Consider the following 21783-nt stretch of genomic DNA (forward strand, 5'->3'; position numbering starts at 1 on the left):
TGCTCTGTCTCTGTAGGTGATGGGAGGTCTGGATGGAGACATGTTTAATTACTATAAGATGCTCTGTCTCTGTAGGTGATGGGAGGTCTATAAGATGCTCTGTCTCTGTAGGTGATGGAGAGATGGAGACATGTTTAATTACTATAAGATGCTCTGTCTCTGTAGGTGATGGAGACATGTTTAATTACTATAAGATGCTCTGTCTCTGTAGGTGATGGGAGGTCTGGATGGAGACATGTTTAATTACTATAAGATGCTCTGTCTCTGTAGGTGATGGGAGGTCTGGATGGAGACATGTTTAATTACTATAAGATGCTCTGTCTCTGTAGGTGATGGAGACATGTTTAATTACTATAAGATGCTCTGTCTCTGTAGGTGATGGAGACATGTTTAATTACTATAAGATGCTCTGTCTCTGTAGGTGATGGGAGGTCTGGATGGAGACATGTTTAATTACTATAAGATGCTCATGCTGCAGGGCCTGATAGCAGCACGTAAACACATGGACAAAGTCATCCAGATAGTGGAGATCATGCAGCAAGGTAATTACTCTTCATACTTACCTTGTCCTAACCCACAACTGTGTATCAGTCATGACATGTCTCTCTGGTCCTAGTCTGTGTAGTAGTCATGTTCGCTTTAGTTAGTCCTGTAAAGTAGCTTTATCTTTAAGGAAAGTGCTTTATGGAGAAGTACACTTGGTCGTTATGAGTAACAAACTGTACTACACTGTACTTCATCAGTGTCCCTCTCTTCTCCCTACCAGGCTCCCAGCTGCCCTGCTTCCACGGCTCCAGCACCATCCGGACCCTGAAGGAGCGTTTCCACATGAGCCTGACGGAGGAACAGCTGCAGGTCCTGGTGGAGCAGATGGTGGACGGATCCATGCGCTCCATCACCACCAAGCTCTATGACGGCTTCCAGTACCTCACCAACGGCATCATGTGAACGTGTGTGCGTGTGTACAGGACGTGTGTATGGAAAGGATACATGAGTGCGTGTGTGTGTTTCTAAATGTGTAGTGGACATACATGGACTGGACTGGAGAGGCCGCACCACGGGCAGAGACCACTCCCCCTACAAGTCCCCATACCTCTACAGACAGAATACATTCATAGTTTATAGTTGTTTCTAACACCACCTCAACCTTGGACTGATGTCTTTCCTCACAGGATTTAGACAGGAGATTGGAGAGGTTTCAGCTGTGGATTTCATCTTTTCCTGCATCTTTATTCATGTCTCTCTGTTTCTCTGTCTGTTTTACCACCTTATATCTTTCCATGTGCTTTGTTTTCTCCAATAGGAATGTGTTCTGTTTCTCCCCGTCTCTGCAGTATGTAATGGTACAGTTTCCCTGTGCCTCAGATATACATGACACTCACCGGCCCTTTAAATCAATCTGTCTCACCCCAGTGTGTGATGGTGTTCAGTCTCCATATTGACCATTTCATTCCAAACTCTCTATTACAGTGGTTTTCTCTACACTTTCTCAGTCATGGAATGAACACTTAGTGAAATGCTTAGGAACCAGCTCTGTTTCCATTGTCTTTGGACTGACATACTCATGACTGTTCTTGGTTGTTGAGGAGTGACATTGTTTGCTAGATGCACATAGTTCCCTCAAAATATGATCCGACAATAGTGGGTTGGAATGAGGTAGCGCCACGCTACAGATGTATCTTCTATCAACCTCATTTCTTCTGTAAGCTTTTGTGCATCACTTTGTATGAAGGGACATGACTCAACTGTGAAGACTTGTATTTCTACCTGGTATAATTTTGGAGGACGAAGAAGAGCCTACTACTGTCTGTATTGAGCCACAAGAAACTGGTACTTGTGGGGAGGGTCTGAGTAGACAAAAGGAGAGCAAAGCAGATTTACAAGAACCAGTGTGACTGAAGTACCTCAGAAGAACCTAGTATTTCACAAAAGCAGCAAAGGCTTTGAACATTGAGTAAAATAGTCAATTCATGAATGGTTGGCTTAAAGTGTTACTTCAACATTTCTAAATCAGAATGCTTTTGGATGGAGGTTGATAAAGATGGGGTCTATGAACTGTATGGATGATTTCCTGTGTTTTTGGGCAGGATAGAGATTATTTATGTCCATCCACCACTCTACATTCATCTCAATAGAATCTGGATTCTCACCCCTGTTCCAGATGTCTGAATGTGTAAGGGCAAACCAATTACAAGCTAGAATCTTAATTAAATGTATTTCTCCCAATAGTTTTTCTACTACCTTTAGTGTTTTTGTCAAACCTTTTTATTTCTTTATGAACTGTTATTTAATGGACCAGCTGTTATGATCACGTGACCTCCCTTAACTTGTACATTTTTCTTTGTAATAAATTTAATTTGTCTGTCAGGTTGTTGAAAATGACATTTTTACCTGTCTGGATATTTCAATACGTTACTATTTACTACAACTACTACTTTACACCATTGTACGTGGGTGATAGACTTTAAAAAAACACCATCATGCCATCTGCAAAGGTATTCCCTTACCTGTCCACACTTCCGCCATTAAGCAAATGTTTAAATTACTTAAACTGACCCCACCTCCTTAGAAGAAGTCAGGCAAGGCTATTCAATCAACGTTGAAGCACCGGGTGAACGTTTTTACATTGATAGAAAACAGCATATACGACAATTAAATGAACCCTCTTTAGATTTATAAGTATGATATTACGTTTGAGTTTCACCTGAGCTCGTGACACTCCTTGCTTAGCTCCTCAAGCTTTCCGTGTAAGGTGGATTTCTCAATCAGGAAGTAATATCAAGTTAAAATGGTAAGTAACCTATACTTTTTCTCAATCACCAACTACACACCGAAAATAATTTAAACATCATTCATCGAATGTTTAGCCTACTCGAAGTTCTCCCGACTGGAGAATATTTCCTTGAGCCAACAAGTCCGATTGCCTAGTGTTTGTGATACAGAAACCTGGTGGATGACGAGGATTGTCGACAAATATCCTTGGATGCCCGACCGAAGCTTGAAAAGGCGCTGTCCGTTCTTTGATTCATAAATCACGAACTTTAAACAACTGGCACTGTTGGATCCACACGATGCAAATATTAGTAAGTCTGCGCATTTATCTTTTGCACAGACTTCCTTGTGAACAGGTAGACAGTGTCTACATTTGATTCAATCAGTAGACTATTGCCTCAAATGTCCCAGTACTCCTTGAACTCCTTTCCAATAACTGAAAAGTATGGACAGGTTTTCACCTTAGTGCTGCTTCCACCTGTCAAGTCATGATCAGTGGTGCTAGGTTATAGGAAAGGTGACAAGGAAAGGGGGCTATAGTATATAATAACATTGGAATAGGCACAACGTTTAGGCCTACCCACAGATGGAAACGCACGACTAGGCTGGGCATACACTTTTCCCAGGGGTCATTGCATGCACACCTAAATCACAGCCTAGGCATACCCATAGTCTACTACACATAGCCACAGAGAGTAGGGGTGCTGCAGCACCCACTGAAAAATCACAATAAGTCATGTTTTCTTTATTTGAATAATCCTGTATTAGTGGACCAATTAGAGCATGCAAAACATTGTTTTCTCTGCTGCCACCCTGTCCACCTCCACAAACAATACCCCCAATTACTTCCCGTGGCTATGCTACTATAGTACATGTTTTCTCTGCTGCCACCCTGTCCACCTCCACAAACAATACCCCCAATTACTTCCCGTGGCTATGCTACTATAGTACATGTTTTCTCTGCTGCCACCCTGTCCACCTCCACAAACAATACCCCCAACTCCTTCCCGTGGCTATGCTACTATAGTACATGTTTTCTCTGCTGCCACCATGTCCACCTCCACAAACAATACCCCCAATTACTTCCCGTGGCTATGCTACTATAGTACATGTTTTCTCTGCTGCCACCCTGTCCACCTCCACAAACAATACCCCCAATTACTTCCCGTGGCTATGCTACTATAGTACATGTTTTCTCTGCTGCCACCCTGTCCACCTCCACAAACAATACCCCCAATTACTTCCCGTGGCTATGCTACTATAGTACATGTTTTCTCTGCTGCCACCCTGTCCACCTCCACAAACAATACCCCCAATTACTTCCCGTGGCTATGCTACTATAGTACATGTTTTCTCTGCTGCCACCCTGTCCACCTCCACAAACAATACCCCCAACTCCTTCCCGTGGCTATGCTACTATAGTACATGTTTTCTCTGCTGCCACCCTGTCCACCTCCACAAACAATACCCCCAACTCCCAATTACTTCCCGTGGCTATGCTACTATAGTACATGTTTTCTCTGCTGCCACCCTGTCCACCTCCACAAACAATACCCCCAACTCCCAATTACTTCCCGTGGCTATGCTACTATAGTACATGTTTTCTCTGCTGCCACCCTGTCCACCTCCACAAACAATACCCCCAATTACTTCCCGTGGCTATGCTACTATAGTACATGTTTTCTCTGCTGCCACCCTGTCCACCTCCACAAACAATACCCCCAACTCTCAATTACTTCCCGTGGTTATGCTACTATAGTACATGTTTTCTCTGCTGCCACCCTGTCCACCTCCACAAACAATACCCCCAACTCTCAATTACTTCCCGTGGCTATGCTACTATAGTACATGTTTTCTCTGCTGCCACCCTGTCCACCTCCACAAACAATACCCCCAACTCTCAATTACTTCCCGTGGCTATGCTACTATAGTACATGTTTTCTCTGCTGCCACCCTGTCCACCTCCACAAACAATACCCCCAACTCTCAATTACTTCCCGTGGCTATGCTACTATAGTACATGTTTTCTCTGCTGCCACCCTGTCCACCTCCACAAACAATACCCCCAACTCTCAATTACTTCCCGTGGCTATGCTACTATAGTACATGTTTTCTCTGCTGCCACCCTGTCCACCTCCACAAACAATACCCCCAACTCCCAATTACTTCCCGTGGCTATGCTACTATAGTACATGTTTTCTCTGCTGCCACCCTGTCCACCTCCACAAACAATACCCCCAACTCTCAATTACTTCCCGTGGCTATGCTACTATAGTACATGTTTTCTCTGCTGCCACCCTGTCCACCTCCACAAACAATACCCCCAACTCTCAATTACTTCCCGTGGCTATGCTACTATAGTACATGTTTTCTCTGCTGCCACCCTGTCCACCTCCACAAACAATACCCCCAACTCCCAATTACTTCCCGTGGCTATGCTACTATAGTACATGTTTTCTCTGCTGCCACCCTGTCCACCTCCACAAACAGTACCCCCAATTACTTCCCGTGGCTATGCTACTATAGTACATGTTTTCTCTGCTGCCACCCTGTCCACCTCCACAAACAATACCCCCAATTACTTCCCGTGGCTATGCTACTATAGTACATGTTTTCTCTGCTGCCACCCTGTCCACCTCCACAAACAATACCCCCAACTCTCAATTACTTCCCGTGGCTATGCTACTATAGTACATGTTTTCTCTGCTGCCACCCTGTCCACCTCCACAAACAATACCCCCAACTCTCAATTACTTCCCGTGGCTATGCTACTATAGTACATGTTTTCTCTGCTGCCACCCTGTCCACCTCCACAAACAATACCCCCAACTCTCAATTACTTCCCGTGGCTATGCTACTATAGTACATGTTTTCTCTGCTGCCACCCTGTCCACCTCCACAAACAATACCCCCAACTCTCAATTACTTCCTGTGGCTATGCTACTATAGTACATGTTTTCTCTGCTGCCACCCTGTCCACCTCCACAAACAATACCCCCAACTCTCAATTACTTCCCGTGGCTATGCTACTATAGTACATGTTTTCTCTGCTGCCACCCTGTCCACCTCCACAAACAATACTCCCAACTCTCAATTACTTCCCGTGGCTATGCAACTCTCAATTACTTCCCGTGGCTATGCTACTATAGTACATGTTTTCTCTGCTGCCACCCTGTCCACCTCCACAAACAATACCCCCAACTCCTTCCCGTGGCTATGCTACTATAGTACATGTTTTCTCTGCTGCCACCCTGTCCACCTCCACAAACAATACCCCCAACTCTCAATTACTTCCCGTGGCTATGCTACTATAGTACATGTTTTCTCTGCTGCCACCCTGTCCACCTCCACAAACAATACCCCCAACTCTCAATTACTTCCCGTGGCTATGCTACTATAGTACATGTTTTGCCTCTAAATGTTACTGCACTCAGCTAGCAAAATTGTTTCCCTGTCAAACTGCAGGTGAAGCTGATTCAAATGAATCAACCAGGAGCAACGTGTCTGGGCAGGGTTATCCCCATTGAACAGGCCCTGGGAGGGAAATGGAATGTAGACAAATCAGGATAGGAAGATTTGAGGTCCACGGGGGACAGACCCCTGTGATGTCATGCATACAAAATGATACCTGGTCATAGCTTTGAGATTCAACATCGGGACTCTGTATTGGTTGGACACATTCAGGAGGACAACGTGACAGAATATTCTTCCTCTCCCGATCTAGTTTTTTTATCAGTACTGATCAAGTTAGAGAAAAGGGGAACAAACTGCTGGTATTCACCCTGTGACCTGTTTGGTTCCTTGTTAAAAATTCCACAGACGCATGACTGTTCTACGAGAACTGGACTGTCTGTTGCAATACTCAAACCATCTGTCTGTCATGGTGATTCATGACTGATAAATCACAAGGTATTTCCCTCGTGGCATTGCCTCTTCTTGCCCATCTGACCATCAGTGAATGAATGAAGAAACAACACAGTCTATAGCCTACGGTCTACGGCCTACAGCCTACAGCCTACGGTCTACGGCCTACAGCCTACGGTCTACAGCCTACAGCCTATAGCCTACAGCCTACAGCCTATAGCCTACAGCCTATAGCCTACAGCCTACAGCCTACAGCCTATAGCCTATAGCCTACAGCCTATAGCCTACGGCCTACAGCCTATAGCCTATAGCCTATAGCCTACGGCCTACAGCCTATAGCCTATAGCCTACAGCCTATAGCCTACGGTCTACGGCCTACAGCCTATAGCCTACGGTCTATGGCCTACAGCCTACAGCCTACGGTCTACGGCCTACAGCCTATAGCCTACGGCCTACAGCCTACAGCCTACAGCCTATAGCCTATAGCCTACAGCCTACAGCCTATAGCCTATAGCCTATAGCCTACAGCCTATAGCCTACGGTCTACGGCCTACAGCCTATAGCCTATAGCCTACGGTCTACAGCCTACAGTCTACAGCCTATAGCCTACGGTCTACAGCCTACGGTCTACAGCCTACTGCCTACACACTATATTGATGCTTAGCCTTTCTGTTTCTTTTATATGCAGAGTTTCTCATTCAGCACCTTGTATAATGTGATGTGTGTTTGACAACTACTTTACACCACTGAATTGACGAGGGTATTTCAATCATAAACGCTTGACTCTTGGTAGGCCGTCATCGTTTGTCTCTTGGTAGGCCGTCATCGTTTGTCTCTTGGTAGGCCGTCATCGTTTGTCTCTTGGTAGGCTGTCAAGAAGTTGTTATGAAGTGACTTGCCTAGTTAAATCAAGTTTAAATAATAAATAAATGATACTGTTCTGATTCATCCTGGCAGGCACACAGCTATATTATGACATTACCTCACTAACTTGTGATCAATATGGCAATATCCAAGGTTTTGGTAAGAGTGAGTACATTCACGTCAACGGTTGAGACATTTCTTTAGCTGTTTGAGTATGATCATAGTTCTCATCCTCTTTTGAAATAGAGGCTGCTGTAGTTGTGTAATACATGTGTTATGGTGGGAACATCTTTATGGTCGTGTGGTGAGTATGAAGACTGTGTTTCTTTACTTTATGGTCATAACACATTCAGCTTATTTGTGGCAGGCACAGTCTAACAAGCACAGTCTAACAAGTGTATTGATTGCTACTTTTATGTAATTTATTGTGTACAAGGTTGGTGACCACTGGTGTTCACTGTGCGGACATTACTATTTGCACCACACAAACCGTTGTACATTTCCAGAACTCCACAATGCGATCTTGAAGAGCTCACAGCCTCTTGTGTAAAGTAGTTGGTATGTCAGATTCTGGCATATTCAGTTTCCCCTGCTACCAGCTCATCACTGATCTTTCCAACTCCCACTCCTCAGTCAGTTAATGAGGACGTATGAGTGTTCCTTAATGGATGAGGAGAGGAGTTGGAATGGAAAGAGAGCGAATTTGAATTTGCACAGATTGGTTGCAATAAGTTTCTATCTCCCTCTCTTTCTGTCTGTTTGTCTGTCTCAGGGGAGTAAGGAGCGCTACCACTGGCAGACCCAGAATGTTAAGATCAGCGGGGTGGACGACATGGTCCTGCTCTCCAAGATCAACGAGGATGCCATCACTGACAACCTCAAGAAGAGATACATGGACGACTACATCTTTGTATCCTTCAGCTTCAACTTAGTACCAGAGAACCAGGACACACACTGCTATATGTGGCAAATACACTGAGGCTTTGCTGTGCTTTGTAGATGTACATACACCGTGGTCTCTCTGTCACACACACACACACACCCTATGGACCTACACACCTGTGTGATCACTTCACCCACATCAGCCTGTTATGAGATTAGCCTTAATAACATACTTTAAAAGGTGTAGAACAACATGGAAGGATAATATGTTTGTCTCAACCACCATATTTACACCATGTAGCGTTAGGGACTAACACTGTGATCACAGCTACACACGTCAACGTTGTTGTGGTCCCTGGCGGTGGTGTCTTCTAGATGGATATTCAAGTTCTTCTTAACGTGTCTTCCTCAGACCTACATAGGGTCGGTGCTGATCTCTGTCAACCCCTTTAAACAGCTGCCCTACTTCACCGACAGAGAGGTGGATCTCTACCAGGGAGCTGTGAGTAATATACACACTACTAAAGCCGCTGGGCTTGCTGCTGGCTGGCTGCACCTACCTACCTACCTACCAGTTTCAGGATTTGTTTGCATCTCTCGATCTAGACGGTGAAACTGTAGTGTATAAAATGCTGCTTATCAATAGGTGATGCAAAGTGTGCCCTCTCTCATTCCCACTATCATGTAAAGGATCTGTTCAATGCCATTAAGTTGTCCATAGTTTACCTCACCTCATAATCACAGAGTTAATGAATAACCCCAAGGCTTCCTGTTTCTCAGTTACCTCCTTCATTTCTTTGGTTTCACTCGGGTCTGAGGGACCAGTAGACACTCCATTAACCACTTCAGTTACAAATATGTGACAATGTATTGTACTGCAGAAGTTTTTGTAAATGCCTTTTTTTAGTCATGTAAGTAAGAAGCGTCATCTATTGCGAATGCTGTTTACCGAGCTGGACAAAATAAAATACAAATACATGTTAATGTTTGAAAGCAAGTCACCTAGGGCTTGTAGAAAATATTTATTTTCTTCAAATGAGTAATTTAGCAGGTGTTCTTATCCAGAGTGACTTACAGGAACAAATGGGGTTAAGTGCCTTGGTCAAGGGCACATCGACAGCTAGTCGGCGTGGGGATTCGAACCAGCGACCTTTTGATTATTGGCCCAATACTCTTAACTGCTAGGCTACCTGCCGTGGACACTGGAATAATGCTTTCTCTTCCTTTTCCAGGCCCAGTATGAGAACCCCCCTCACATCTATGCCCTGGCTGACAACATGTACCGCAACATGATGATCGACTGTGAGAACCAGTGTGTCATCATCAGGTCTGACCAATCATCTCACTCCTAGAGATCAAACTTTATACTTCTTGTAACCTGAACTGTCACATAAACCATGCATTCTGTCAATGGGATACCATCACAATGAGTTAGGGTGTTGCCCTGTTTCCCAAAGCTTTCTGTTGTGTTTGCAGTGGGGAGAGTGGAGCAGGAAAGACTGTAGCAGCTAAATACATAATGGGTTACATCTCCAAGGTGTCGGGCGGAGGTCCCAAAGTCCAGGTATAGGGGATACATTTGACTAATGCTCCCTTCCATTCTCTCATTTCTTCTTCTCAGACACATATGAGTGGATTCATCTGTTCTCCTTTATTCTTCTTCACAGCACGTAAAAGACATCATCCTCCAATCCAACCCTCTCCTGGAGGCCTTTGGGAATGCCAAGACTGTGCGCAACAATAACTCTAGTCGCTTTGTGAGTAGAACCGGGAATCTGGGAATACTGATAGAATGGATAAGGAATTAGGGGTGCATTTCATTCCAAAATGTTTTGGCCTTCTGCCATTCACTCCCATTGGCAGAGCTGATGGGACCAGATAGGTGAAGCAATAGGGAGGATTGTAGGTGGAGCTTTGTTGTTGCATTCCTGGTTTAGGCCTTATCTGGACAAGGAACCTTCATCACTGTCTGTTTTTACCACAGGGGAAGTACTTTGAGATCCAGTTCAGCCGTGGAGGAGAGCCAGACGGAGGGAAGATCTCCAACTTCCTGTTGGAGAAGTCCAGGGTGGTGTCACAGAACCAGGGAGAGAGGAACTTCCACATCTACTACCAGGTGGGACAGAATAACAATAACTAATTATGGAGAAAATTCCATCACTTAATTAACCTTTGACCTAATGACCTCTGACCCTTAGCTCCTGGGGGGCGCCACTAAAGAGATGAGGGAGAACCTTGGCGTCACCACACCTGACTACTACCTCTACCTGAATCAGTCTGGCACCTACACCGTGGAGGATGTCAACGATAAGAAGGAATTCTCTGACACCATGGTGAGCTCTGTCTCTCTCTCTGTCTCTGTCTCACTCTCTTTCTTTTTTTTCACTTGTATAGAGAGGCAGTTTGTCTTCATTGTGTGTCTGTGTTTTAGGAGGCCATGTCAGTGGTGGGCCTGTCTGTAGATGATCAGGACATGGTGATGCAGATCGTAGCAGGCATCCTGCATCTGGGTAACATCGCCTTCAGAGAGGAGGGAAACTACGCTGTGGTGGAGAGTGAGGACTGTGAGTTACATACATACACACACAATCCCAAACCAACCCCTATCCTATACCCTCTTTGCACTTGTGATCTCTCTCGCTGTCCTATATCACTTCCCTTCCTCCATGTTCCGGCAGTCCTGGCGTTCCCGGCCTACCTGTTGGGAATCTCCCAGGAGGGTCTGAAAAACAAGCTGACCAGCCGGATCATGGACAGCAAGTGGGGAGGCAAGACGGAGAGCATCGCTGTCACTCTGAACACAGAGCAGGCCTCCTTCACACGGGACGCCCTCTCCAAAGCCCTCTACTCACGCCTGTTTGACTTTCTTGTGGATGTAGGTGTCCATTTTAATTTCAGAAGGAACCTGTCAGTGAGGTTCCTTTAATCCTCATCAATTTGCTCACCTACAGTATATTTTGACTGATTAACTAGTAGAGGGAACATTTAACAGCAAAGCATGGCCAAACATGTTCACAATTACTACAAAGAGTCATCTCTCTTATCGGAACATGTATTGGACTTGCTGTCTGAATTCTTGTCCAGTTGTTTGTCTTTTGACTGCTGGGTTGGGAGCCACACAAGACAGAACACGTCTAGAGATGGGAGCAGTAGGGAGGCATCACCGCTTACACATGTTCTGTCCTGTTGTCTCACAAGAGGTTTACTGCAGTACTGTTGCTACGACCACGACACATTATTTTATTGTAGTTACTGTATCATGAAAATATAGACTAGCAATTCAACTTCTTCATAGATTTCTTTCTTCTCTCCACTCCCCCAGTCTATCAACAAAGCCATACAGAAAGACCACGAGGAATTCAACATCGGGGTGCTGGACATCTATGGCTTTGAAATCTTCCAGGTGGATATTTCTGTGCTTCCTCATACAGGAGTTCCACTTCTTCTGTTGGACTAGGCTTCATTTCTTGTAACACTGTATACATAATGATTTCCACCTATAGGCTGTTAGACCACATCATTTAGTTTCATATATGTCCTGCACACCTAATCACACGTGTCCTGCACACCTAATCACACGTGTCCTGCACACCTAATCACACGTGTCCTGCACACCTAATCACACGTGTCCTGCACACCTAATCACACGTGTCCTGCACACCTAATCACACGTGTCCTGCACACCTAATTGCCACCTCCAGTTACGTTGAATTGTAACTGCTTTTTATTCATACAAAATCGTTAATGCTCCGTATGCTCTCTGTTGTGGGAATGACCACCAGGGACACCTGAAGTCAACCTTAAATGAATGATTCTTTATTATCATCAAGCTGGAGAGGTTCCAACAAACAAATGCACCAAGTATTATCTCTGCCGGGGCAGTCCAGTTGGGTCTCTTAAATACTGCTTACACAGACAAGTTATATTTCCATGATTTAGCTTATTTATTATTCATTCATCATTAACTTTTGGTTCATGCTTGTGACCGACCAATACCTCACAAGGCTTCTTCTCTCCAAGCTGACACCTTGAAACTGAGATATTCCTTTCTCAAAACAAGGTTCTGGGTGTACTGCCACATTGCTTATACTGATAGTGAGGATTCAACCCAGGCATGATCCATCAGTAACTTGGTTGTGGGCGTACTGCCACATTGCTTATACTGATAGTGAGGATTCAACCCAGGCATGATCCATCAGTAACTTGGTTGTTCAACCACATTGCTTATACTGATAGTGAGGATTCATGATCCATCAGTAACTTGGTTGTGGGCGTACTGCCACATTGCTTATACTGATAGTGAGGATTCAACCCAGGCATGATCCATCAGTAACTTGGTTGTGGGCGTACTGCCACATTGCTTATACTGATAGTGAGGATTCCTCCCAGGCATGATCCATCAGTAACTTGGTTGTGGGCGTACTGCCACATTGCTTATACTGATAGTGAGGATTCCTCCCAGGCATGATCCATCAGTAACTTGGTTGTGGGCGTACTGCCACATTGCTTATACTGATAGTGAGGATTCCTCCCAGGCATGATCCATCAGTAACTTGGTTGTGGGCGTACTGCCACATTGCTTATACTGATAGTGAGGATTCCTCCCAGGCATGATCCATCAGTAACTTGCATCAACCCAGTTGAATTGGTTATTAGAAAAGCACAAACATAACATTTTCCTTCACATCTCTATTTAACACTAATAGAAAAACGGCTTTGAGCAGTTCTGCATCAACTTTGTGAATGAGAAGCTGCAGCAGATTTTCATTGAGCTCACGTTAAAAGCTGAGCAGGTAAGTTATAACTCTACATTACTTGTTTCACTCTTTCGTCTTGTGATACGTCTACATTACTTTGGCCTGTTTTCCCAGATACTGACGTTGTTTCTTGTAGGAGGAGTATGTGCAGGAAGGGATCAAGTGGACGCCGATCGAGTACTTTAACAACAAAATCGTGTGTGACCTCATTGAGTCCAAACTGGTGAGTGATCATATTTGGCCATTGCTGAAGTTGACCAGACATTTTGCCTGTAATTCAGGTGAACTCGTTACAGTACCAGTAGATGTTGTGTGTGTGGTACAGTTCTTGATATACCCTGTTCTTATTACCCAGAACCCCCCAGGCATCATGAGTATCTTGGACGATGTGTGTGCCACCATGCATGCTAAGGGGGAGGGCGCAGACCAGACCCTGATCCAGAAGCTACAAGCGGGAATCAGCTCCCATGAGCACTTCAACAGCTGGAATAAAGGCTTCATAGTGCACCACTACGCTGGCAAGGCACGGACACCATACAGTACAACACTATGGGCCTTTTACAATGCATCCTCATTGCAACCTGATCCAACATTCCAAAGATTACAGCTCTTTGATTTCATTTGGTACATTGCCCCCTGGTGGGGGTTTGGAGAACATGGAGCCCACATATCCCAAATATCAGAATGTGTTAGAGGGAAAATGCTGAAATGAAAGACTGATAGCTTCTCTCTCTCTCTCTCTCTCTCTCTCAGGTGTCCTATGATGTCAGTGGCTTCTGTGAGAGGAACAGAGATGTGCTCTTCAACGACATCATTGAGTTGATGCAGAGCAGTGAATTGTAAGTGTAGTGAGACGTGTTATAACAGGTCTACTATATGATAATTACATAGTCTGCCACTGACCAGCCTCTCTCTGTCTGTCTGTGTTTGGGCAGTGCCTTCATAAAAACCCTTTTCCCAGAAAACCTAGAGGCAGAGAAAAAGGGCCGTCCTACCACCGCCAGTAGCAAGATCAAGGTAAGGATCTGACACGGTTGTGTGCTACTATAATCTCTGTAGACCCAGAACAAGGTAAGGATCTGACACGTTGTGTGCTACTATAATCTCTGTAGACCCAGAACAAGGTAAGGATCTGACACGGTTGTGTGCTACTATAATCTCTGTAGACCCAGAACAAGGTAAGGATCTGACACGTTGTGTGCTACTATAATCTCTGTAGACCCAGAACAAGGTAAGGATCTGACACGGTTGTGTGCTACTATAATCTCTGTAGACCCAGAACACGGTAAGGATCTGACACGGTTGTGTGCTACTATAATCTCTGTAGACCTAGAACACGGTAAGGACCTGACACGGTTGTGTGCTACTATAATCTCTGTAGACCCAGATCAAGGTAAGGATCTGACACGGTTGTGTGCTACTATAATCTCTGTAGACCCAGATCAAGGTAAGGATCTGACACGGTTGTGTGCTACTATCATCTCTGTAGACCCAGAACAAGGTAAGGACACTGTAGTGTCCTGTCCCATTCCTTCCCCACAGATACTACCATACCAGTTATGTTTATGTAGATCTGTCCACTAAGTATTATTGTTGCTATGGAAACGGACATGCCAGTCCAATCTCAGATGAGTGACTCCCCCACCCCCCTGTCTTCCATAACATCCCGGCCACGGGTCACTGAATGTGTTATTGTTGCTATGGAAACAGACATGCCAGTCCAATCTCAGATGAGTGACTCCCCCACCCCTGTCTTCCGTAACATCCCGGCCACGGGTCACTGAATGTGTTATTGTTGCTATGGAAACAGACATGCCAGTCCAATCTCAGATGAGTGACTCCCCCACCCCTGTCTTCCATAACATCCCGGCCACGGGTCACTGAATGTGTTATTGTTGCTATGGAAACAGACATGCCAGTCCAATCTCAGATGAGTGACTCCCCCACCCCTGTCTTCCATAACATCCCGGCCACGGGTCACTGAATGTGTTATTGTACGGGGATATATTTTCTTCCATCAGTCTGTTTACTACTCTGAGCGCCTGGTCTGTGCTACCAAGCTGTGATTGAACCTCCATGTCCTTCAGAAACAAGCCAACAACCTGGTCCAGACCCTGATGAAGTGCACCCCCCACTACATCCGCTGTATCAAGCCCAACGAGACCAAGAAGCCTCGGGACTGGGAGGACACTCGGGCCAAACACCAGGTGGAGTACCTGGGCCTGCGGGAGAACATTCGTGTGCGCCGCGCCGGGTACGCATTCCGCCGAGCCTTCGCCAAGTTCCTGCAGAGGTGAGCCCTAAGGTCATAGGGGTCAGGGGTCCAAGAGATGGATTTCCATGCTGGCTTCACAGATTTCAAACGTCAGTACAAATGTATTTGTTCATGTTGTTTTAATCAGCGTTTGGCTTGATCTGAATGAATTCCACCCAATACTTTGGTTCCATTTATTTAAAAAATGTATGCATGACTTGAGGACATTCTGCCAGTCCAGTAAAATGGATTTGTGTGGTCCTACAGGTACGCCATCCTGACCAGGGAGACATGGCCCCGGTGGACAGGGGAGGAGAGGAAGGGGGTTCTGCACCTCCTCCACTCTGTCAACATGGACCAGGACCAGTACCAGCTGGGAAAGACTAAGATCTTCATCAAGGCCCCAGAATCAGTACGTCTTTCTCTCGTTACCTAGAAAACCTCTATACTGACACATAACAGTCTGGTTCTTCTTACTATAAAGATGATCATTTATAGAAGTATTGTGAAATCTGTTTCTGTAGTTGTTCTTGCTGGAGGAGATGAGGGAAAGGAAATATAACGGATATGCTCGGGCCATCCAGAAGGCCTGGCGCAAACACATCGCCGTCCGCAAGTACGTCAAGATGAGAGAGGAAGGTAAGGTTTCTCTCTCTGGGAATCAGCTTTTTGTCATGTACGGTCAGTACTGCATAATAGTGCACTATATCTACTGTATATGTTAAGCCCTGTATCACACTGTCCTGTCAGGTCAGTACTGCATAATAGTGCACTATATCTACTGTATATGTTAAGCCCTGTATCACACTGTCCTGTCAGTTCAGTACTGCATAATAGTGCACTATATCTACTGTATATGTTAAGCCCTGTGTCCTGTCAGTTCAGTACTGCATAATAGTGCACTATATCTACTGTATATGTTAAGCCCTGTATCACACTGTCCTGTCAGGTCAGTACTGCATAATAGTGCACTATATCTACTGTATATGTTAAGCCCTGTGTCCTGTCAGTTCAGTACTGCATAATAGTGCACTATATCTACTGTATATGTTAAGGCCTGTGTCCTGTCAGTTCAGTACTGCATAATAGTGCACTATATCTACTGTATATGTTAAGCCCTGTGTCCTGTCAGTTCAGTACTGCAAAATAGTGCACTATATCTACTGTATATGTTAAGCCCTGTATCCTGTCAGTTCAGTACTGCATAATAGTGCACTATATTTACTGTATATGTTAAGCCCTGTGTCCTGTCAGTTCAGTACTGCATAATAGTGCACTATATCTACTGTATATGTTAAGCCCTGTATCCTGTCAGGTCAGTACTGCATAATAGTGCACTATATCTACTGTATATGTTAAGCCCTGTATCACACTGTAGTGTCCTGTCGGTTCAGTACTGCATAATAGTGCACTATATCTACTGTATATGTTAAGCCCTGTATCACACTGTGTCCTGTCGGTTCAGTACTGTATCACACTGTGTCCTGTCAGTTCAGTAATGTATCACACTGTGTCCTGTCGGTTCAGTACTGTGTCACACTGTAGTGTCCTGTCGGTTCAGTACTGTGTCACACTGTAGTGTCCTGTCGGTTCAGTACTGTGTCACACTGTAGTGTCCTGTCGGTTCAGTACTGTGTCACACTGTCGTGTCCTGTCTGTTCAGTACTGTGTCACACTGTCGTGTCCTGTCGGTTCAGTACTGTGTCACACTGTCGTGTCCTGTCACACTGTAGTGTCCTGTCGGTTCAGTACTGTGTCACACTGTAGTGTCCTGTCGGTTCAGTACTGTGTCACACTGTCGTGTCCTGTCGGTTCAGTACTGTGTCACACTGTCGTGTCCTGTCGGTTCAGTACTGTGTCACAATGTAGTGTCCTGTCGGTTCAGTACTGTGTAGTGTCAGTTCAGTACTGTATCACACTGTAGTGTCCTGTCAGTTCAGTACTGTATCACACTGTGTCGTGTCCTGTCGGTTCAGTACTGTGTCGTGTCCTGTCAGTTCAGTACTGTGTCACACTGTAGTGTCCTGTCAGTTCAGTACTGTGTAGTGTCAGTTCAGTACTGTATCACACTGTGTCGTGTCCTGTCAGTTCAGTACTGTGTAGTGTCAGTTCAGTACTGTATCACACTGTGTCGTGTCCTGTCAGTTCAGTACTGTGTAGTGTCAGTTCAGTACTGTATCACACTGTGTCGTGTCCTGTCAGTTCAGTACTGTGTAGTGTCAGTTCAGTACTGTATCACACTGTGTCGTGTCCTGTCAGTTCAGTACTGTGTAGTGTCAGTTCAGTACTGTATCACACTGTGTCGTGTGCTGTAGCCTCAGACATCCTACTGAATAAGAAGGAGAGGAGGAGGAACAGCCTCAACAGGAACTTTGTGGGCGACTACATCGGCACTGACAACCACCCCGAGATCCGGCAGTTCGTGGGCCGCCGGGAGAAGATCGATTTTGCAGATGTGGTTGCCAAATATGACCGCAGGTTTAGGGTAAGAGTCAAGTATGACCACAGTAACAAACCAACATTAACATTGTCACAGAACGTATAATGCTATTGTTATTCATGTTAGATAGACAAGACAGTGTTTCTACTCCCTTGATGGTTTGGTGGATACTGCCAATGCTTGTCTGCTCAATGAACCCCCTATATATTGTGGTTCCTGGTCAGTAAGCCTATAATAGCAACAAGTTATATAATATCCCTCTCTCCATCTTGCAGACTGTGAAGCGTGACCTCATCCTGACCCCTAAGTTCCTGTATCTGATTGGTCGGGAGAAGGTGAAGCAGGGACCAGATAAGGGACAGATCCACGAGGTTCTGAAGAGACAGATAGAAGTGGAGAAGATTCAGTCAGTCTCTCTCAGGTGCCGGTTTAAATACTCTGGAAGTGTTATACCAGTTGATGGTCATGATGCACAGTAGTAGAAATGGGCTTTTCATTGAAAAGATGTCTCCTTTCCTCCCTCAGTACCCTGCAGGATGACTTCTTCATCATCCACGAGGAACATTACGACAGTGTCCTTCAGTGCATCTTCAAGACGGAGTTCCTCAGTCTGCTCTACAAACGTTATGATGAGAAGACCCAGAGGAAGCTACCGCTAAAGTTCAACAACCTGTCAGTCAGTCTTTACTCTGAGCTTAGCCTTAGACCAATCAGTGGGGTCTTACTGTTAAACAGTTGAAACCATAACAGTGGTTTTCTATAAAAAGCTGAGGGATGGGGCTGGGGAAATAAAACCCCTCTCTCATAGACCGATATGGATGCAAGGACTGATCAGCCATGATATCATAAAGAGAGCTTTAACCATGTTTTGAGGCTATACAGTTTTACATTTACTTTGTATACAAACATTGGAGTAAAGTAAGCCTATATTTTGGGTTCTGACTGCAGTGTATTGATTTATCAGCAACTTAAATGACTAAAACCACATATAAAGTATGTATAAAAGATGGAGCTATATCTTTATAAGATCATGTACAACCACCAAAATGAAAACTAGACATTCAGGGAGAATCTAAAATTCCAAAAATGTCATGTCATGGGTCTCGCTGTGATTTTGTTATAATGTTTGAGTCACCCAGATAGCATAAGAACATGGCATAAGCCCTGGCAAAATGTGGAGAATTGTACAAAATTTGCTTTTAAAACAAAAAAATTCTCCCTACCTCATATTGAAATGTGTAGAATGGCACGGAAATTTGCTTTAAAACAGCAAGACCTGCGGCCAAGAGGAGGGCCTTTAAACATTTTGGCGGGAGACGCCCCCCAAGCTAAATTATTATATTCTTAGAGAATCAATTAAATCATTAATTTATAAGTCCAAAAAGGGATGTTGCAACTGCTCAACGATCATGAATAATCTCAAAGATGCATAACGCAAAAGTTATCCAGTTTGAGTCTTTTAAGCCATATCTTAACCCATTGCGCTTCTCTCTCCCCTCTCCGTTCCTCGTTTAGACTGGAGTTTAAGGTGAAGAAGGGAGGTTGGGGGCCGTTCTCAGCTGCTGGCTCCAGGCAGATCCAGTTCCAGCCGGGCCAAGGAGAAGAGGCGGTTGTGAAGCCCAGCAGCAAGGTCCTCATAGTCACCATCGGACCCGGGCTCCCAAAGAACTCCAGTGAGTCCAAGCACTTTGAATGGAGCCTTCTATTAGTAGGCTTAATCTGAGTCTGCAACCGTCCCATAGCATTTCAGACCCATCACACCTTTTTGTCATGTGTTCCCCAGGACCGACCCGCAGGGACAACAGGAAAAGTCGCTACATGGGAAACCAGACTCCAGGCTCAGGACAGCAGTCACAAGGTGAGAGAACTAGATATCTGAGCCTCTCCAATGATGGCACTCATTTCACTTTTGACCTGACTCAACATCTCCCTCATCTGTCTCAGGCGCCCCCAGGGGCAGAGGCCGAGGTGGGGGTGGTGGTCAGCGGGGTGGGCCACCCTCGTCCAGGGCGTCCAGGGTCTCTCTGCTCCGCCGGCAGTCCAGTATGGAGCAGCCTACACTACCCCGACAACAGAGGTCCCGGCAGACCAACAACCGCTCCAACAACCAGAGCCAGGCAGACACCGCTTTCATGAACGTGCCTGACCAGGGAGTGGCTGGGTGAGTTCTCACGTCCTGTTTGAATACTTGTTAGGTTGTTAAAATTGATATTCTTCCTGTTGTTGCTGGTGTTTCGGAAAAAAAACTCAAATGGTATTATATACTGTAAACCAAGAAAGGCACTTTTTCTAAATCTCTTTGTCTCTCCTCCCAATTTCGCTCAGTGTTCATCGTAGACGCTCGAAGGAGGTCAAGCCTTCCCCAGGAGCGGGCCGCCCCAAGCCTGCCCCCAAGCCCAAGCCTCGCTCCCCAGAATGCCGAGCGCTGTATGCTTACGACGCCCAGGACACTGATGAGCTGAGCTTCAACGCGGAGGATGTCATTGAAATCCTCACTGAAGGTACTAAACTCTTACAGTAGATCATCTCTGAAGTTATATTTATATAAACTGAGTATATTAATTACAGTAGTATAAAACTGCTATTAGTCATATACTATAAGTACTGCTACATATTATATACTGCTATTATTGTAGCATTATTAAAGGTATACCATAACCACATGTTCAACTGTGATGCAGTCTTCCTGTGCTTCACCTGTAATTCACTCTGAGGATAGAAAAGGGCTATATAGTCTATAATGGCTAGATTGACCGGTTTTCTCACCCATCCTCCCTCCAGATCCATCAGGCTGGTGGTACGGTTGTCTTCGCGGGAGGGAAGGCATGTTTCCTGGGAATTATGTAAAGAAGATTTAGGCTGCAGCGATGAGGGACTTGTCTAAAGGTAGAAGATCTAGACTGGATCAAGGGACATAAGATCTAGATTGGAGCGATGAGGGACTTGTCCAATGAGAGAAGATCTAGACTGCAGCGATGAGGGACATGTCCAATGAGAGAAGATCTAGACTGCAGCGATGAGGGACATGTCCAATGAGAGAAGATCTAGACTGGAGCGATGAGGGACATGTCCAATGAGAGCAAGGAGTCAGGTGGCAACAGTAGAATTACAACCATACCAAGTGCATTTACTACAGAGACAAAACAAAAAAGCATCATTAAAGCAATTTCTCCATACCATCTCTCTTTTGAGTCCGAGACAAGGGAATGCGATGATTTTTGCCAAAGATGGTTTGAAGTGCAAATACTACTAATTTTTATCAATGGATTGTATCTATTGTTTTAGCATGGGTTAGCTTTTTTTTAAAGACTGAACAAAAATATGTTTTATTTTATCCTGCATCTTTTTATAGCCATTTACCTCAAGTGTTCAAATACATCTTAGTTTTATTTGCTCTTTCACATTTGTTTAATACATAGGACCAAATGTCCATAATAATCTCAGTTCAGGTGGAGTTGGGATAGAATGGGTAATTACAAAACATTTTTGACAAGATATATATTGTAAAATATATATTAGTTGTGTATTTTATGTGATTATCCATGTCTTAGGTAGATATTTCACAATTCTATATTAGTGAAGATTTGTAAGGCTGAGTTTACACAGGCAGCCCAATTCTGATGTTTTATCCAATTATCGGCAAAAGGGCTGGTCTGATTGGCCAAAAGACCAATTAATGGGAAAATAACCAGAATTGGGCTGCCTGTGTAAACCCAGCCTTACCGATCTTCACTGATATAGAATTGTGAAATATCTACCTAAGATGATGATGAACCATATAAGACATTAACAGAGCCAACCATTTCCCATGTTTTATAATAGGCTACATGGTACATGTTATTACCCAGAGATAGTCTGTTAAAAAAAGAAAAAGACAGTTGATTGTTTGTCGACAGTTGACATAAGGTCATAATGAACAAAAAATTAAAAGAATTGTAAACCATCAAATA

General features: G+C 44.6%; 2 protein-coding genes across 3 annotated transcripts; both read left to right on the forward strand.

Moving 5' to 3' along the window:
* Positions 1 to 127: 127 nt before the first annotated feature.
* Positions 128 to 2367, forward strand: LOC135575161 (phosphatidylinositol 4-kinase beta-like). The gene is made up of 2 exons (XM_065027653.1): positions 128 to 542; positions 767 to 2367. Exons 1-2 carry the CDS (start codon positions 425 to 427, stop codon positions 946 to 948), a joined length of 300 nt encoding a protein of 99 aa, XP_064883725.1. The 5' UTR covers positions 128 to 424; the 3' UTR covers positions 949 to 2367.
* A 173-nt stretch (positions 2368 to 2540) lies between these two features.
* On the forward strand, positions 2541 to 21781 carry myo1eb (myosin IEb). Of its 2 annotated transcripts, none has more exons than XM_065027646.1 (27): positions 2541 to 2791; positions 8273 to 8410; positions 8795 to 8884; positions 9615 to 9709; positions 9859 to 9946; positions 10050 to 10139; positions 10367 to 10498; positions 10581 to 10715; positions 10814 to 10946; positions 11061 to 11257; positions 11705 to 11785; positions 13089 to 13175; positions 13276 to 13362; positions 13495 to 13662; positions 13893 to 13978; positions 14075 to 14156; positions 15227 to 15432; positions 15661 to 15805; positions 15918 to 16032; positions 17709 to 17878; positions 18109 to 18254; positions 18359 to 18505; positions 19349 to 19506; positions 19617 to 19691; positions 19778 to 19994; positions 20159 to 20334; positions 20615 to 21781. In XM_065027646.1, exons 1-27 carry the CDS (start codon positions 2789 to 2791, stop codon positions 20689 to 20691), a joined length of 3324 nt encoding a protein of 1107 aa, XP_064883718.1. In that variant the 5' UTR covers positions 2541 to 2788; the 3' UTR covers positions 20692 to 21781. The 2 variants fall into 2 exon arrangements, with proteins under 2 accessions (XP_064883718.1, XP_064883717.1); XM_065027645.1 differs by lacking the exon at positions 2541 to 2791 and adding an exon at positions 3057 to 3083.
* Positions 21782 to 21783: the final 2 nt, after the last annotated feature.

The sequence above is a fragment of the Oncorhynchus nerka genome, linkage group LG14, assembly GCF_034236695.1.
Source record: "Oncorhynchus nerka isolate Pitt River linkage group LG14, Oner_Uvic_2.0, whole genome shotgun sequence".
Lineage (NCBI taxonomy): Eukaryota > Metazoa > Chordata > Actinopteri > Salmoniformes > Salmonidae > Oncorhynchus > Oncorhynchus nerka.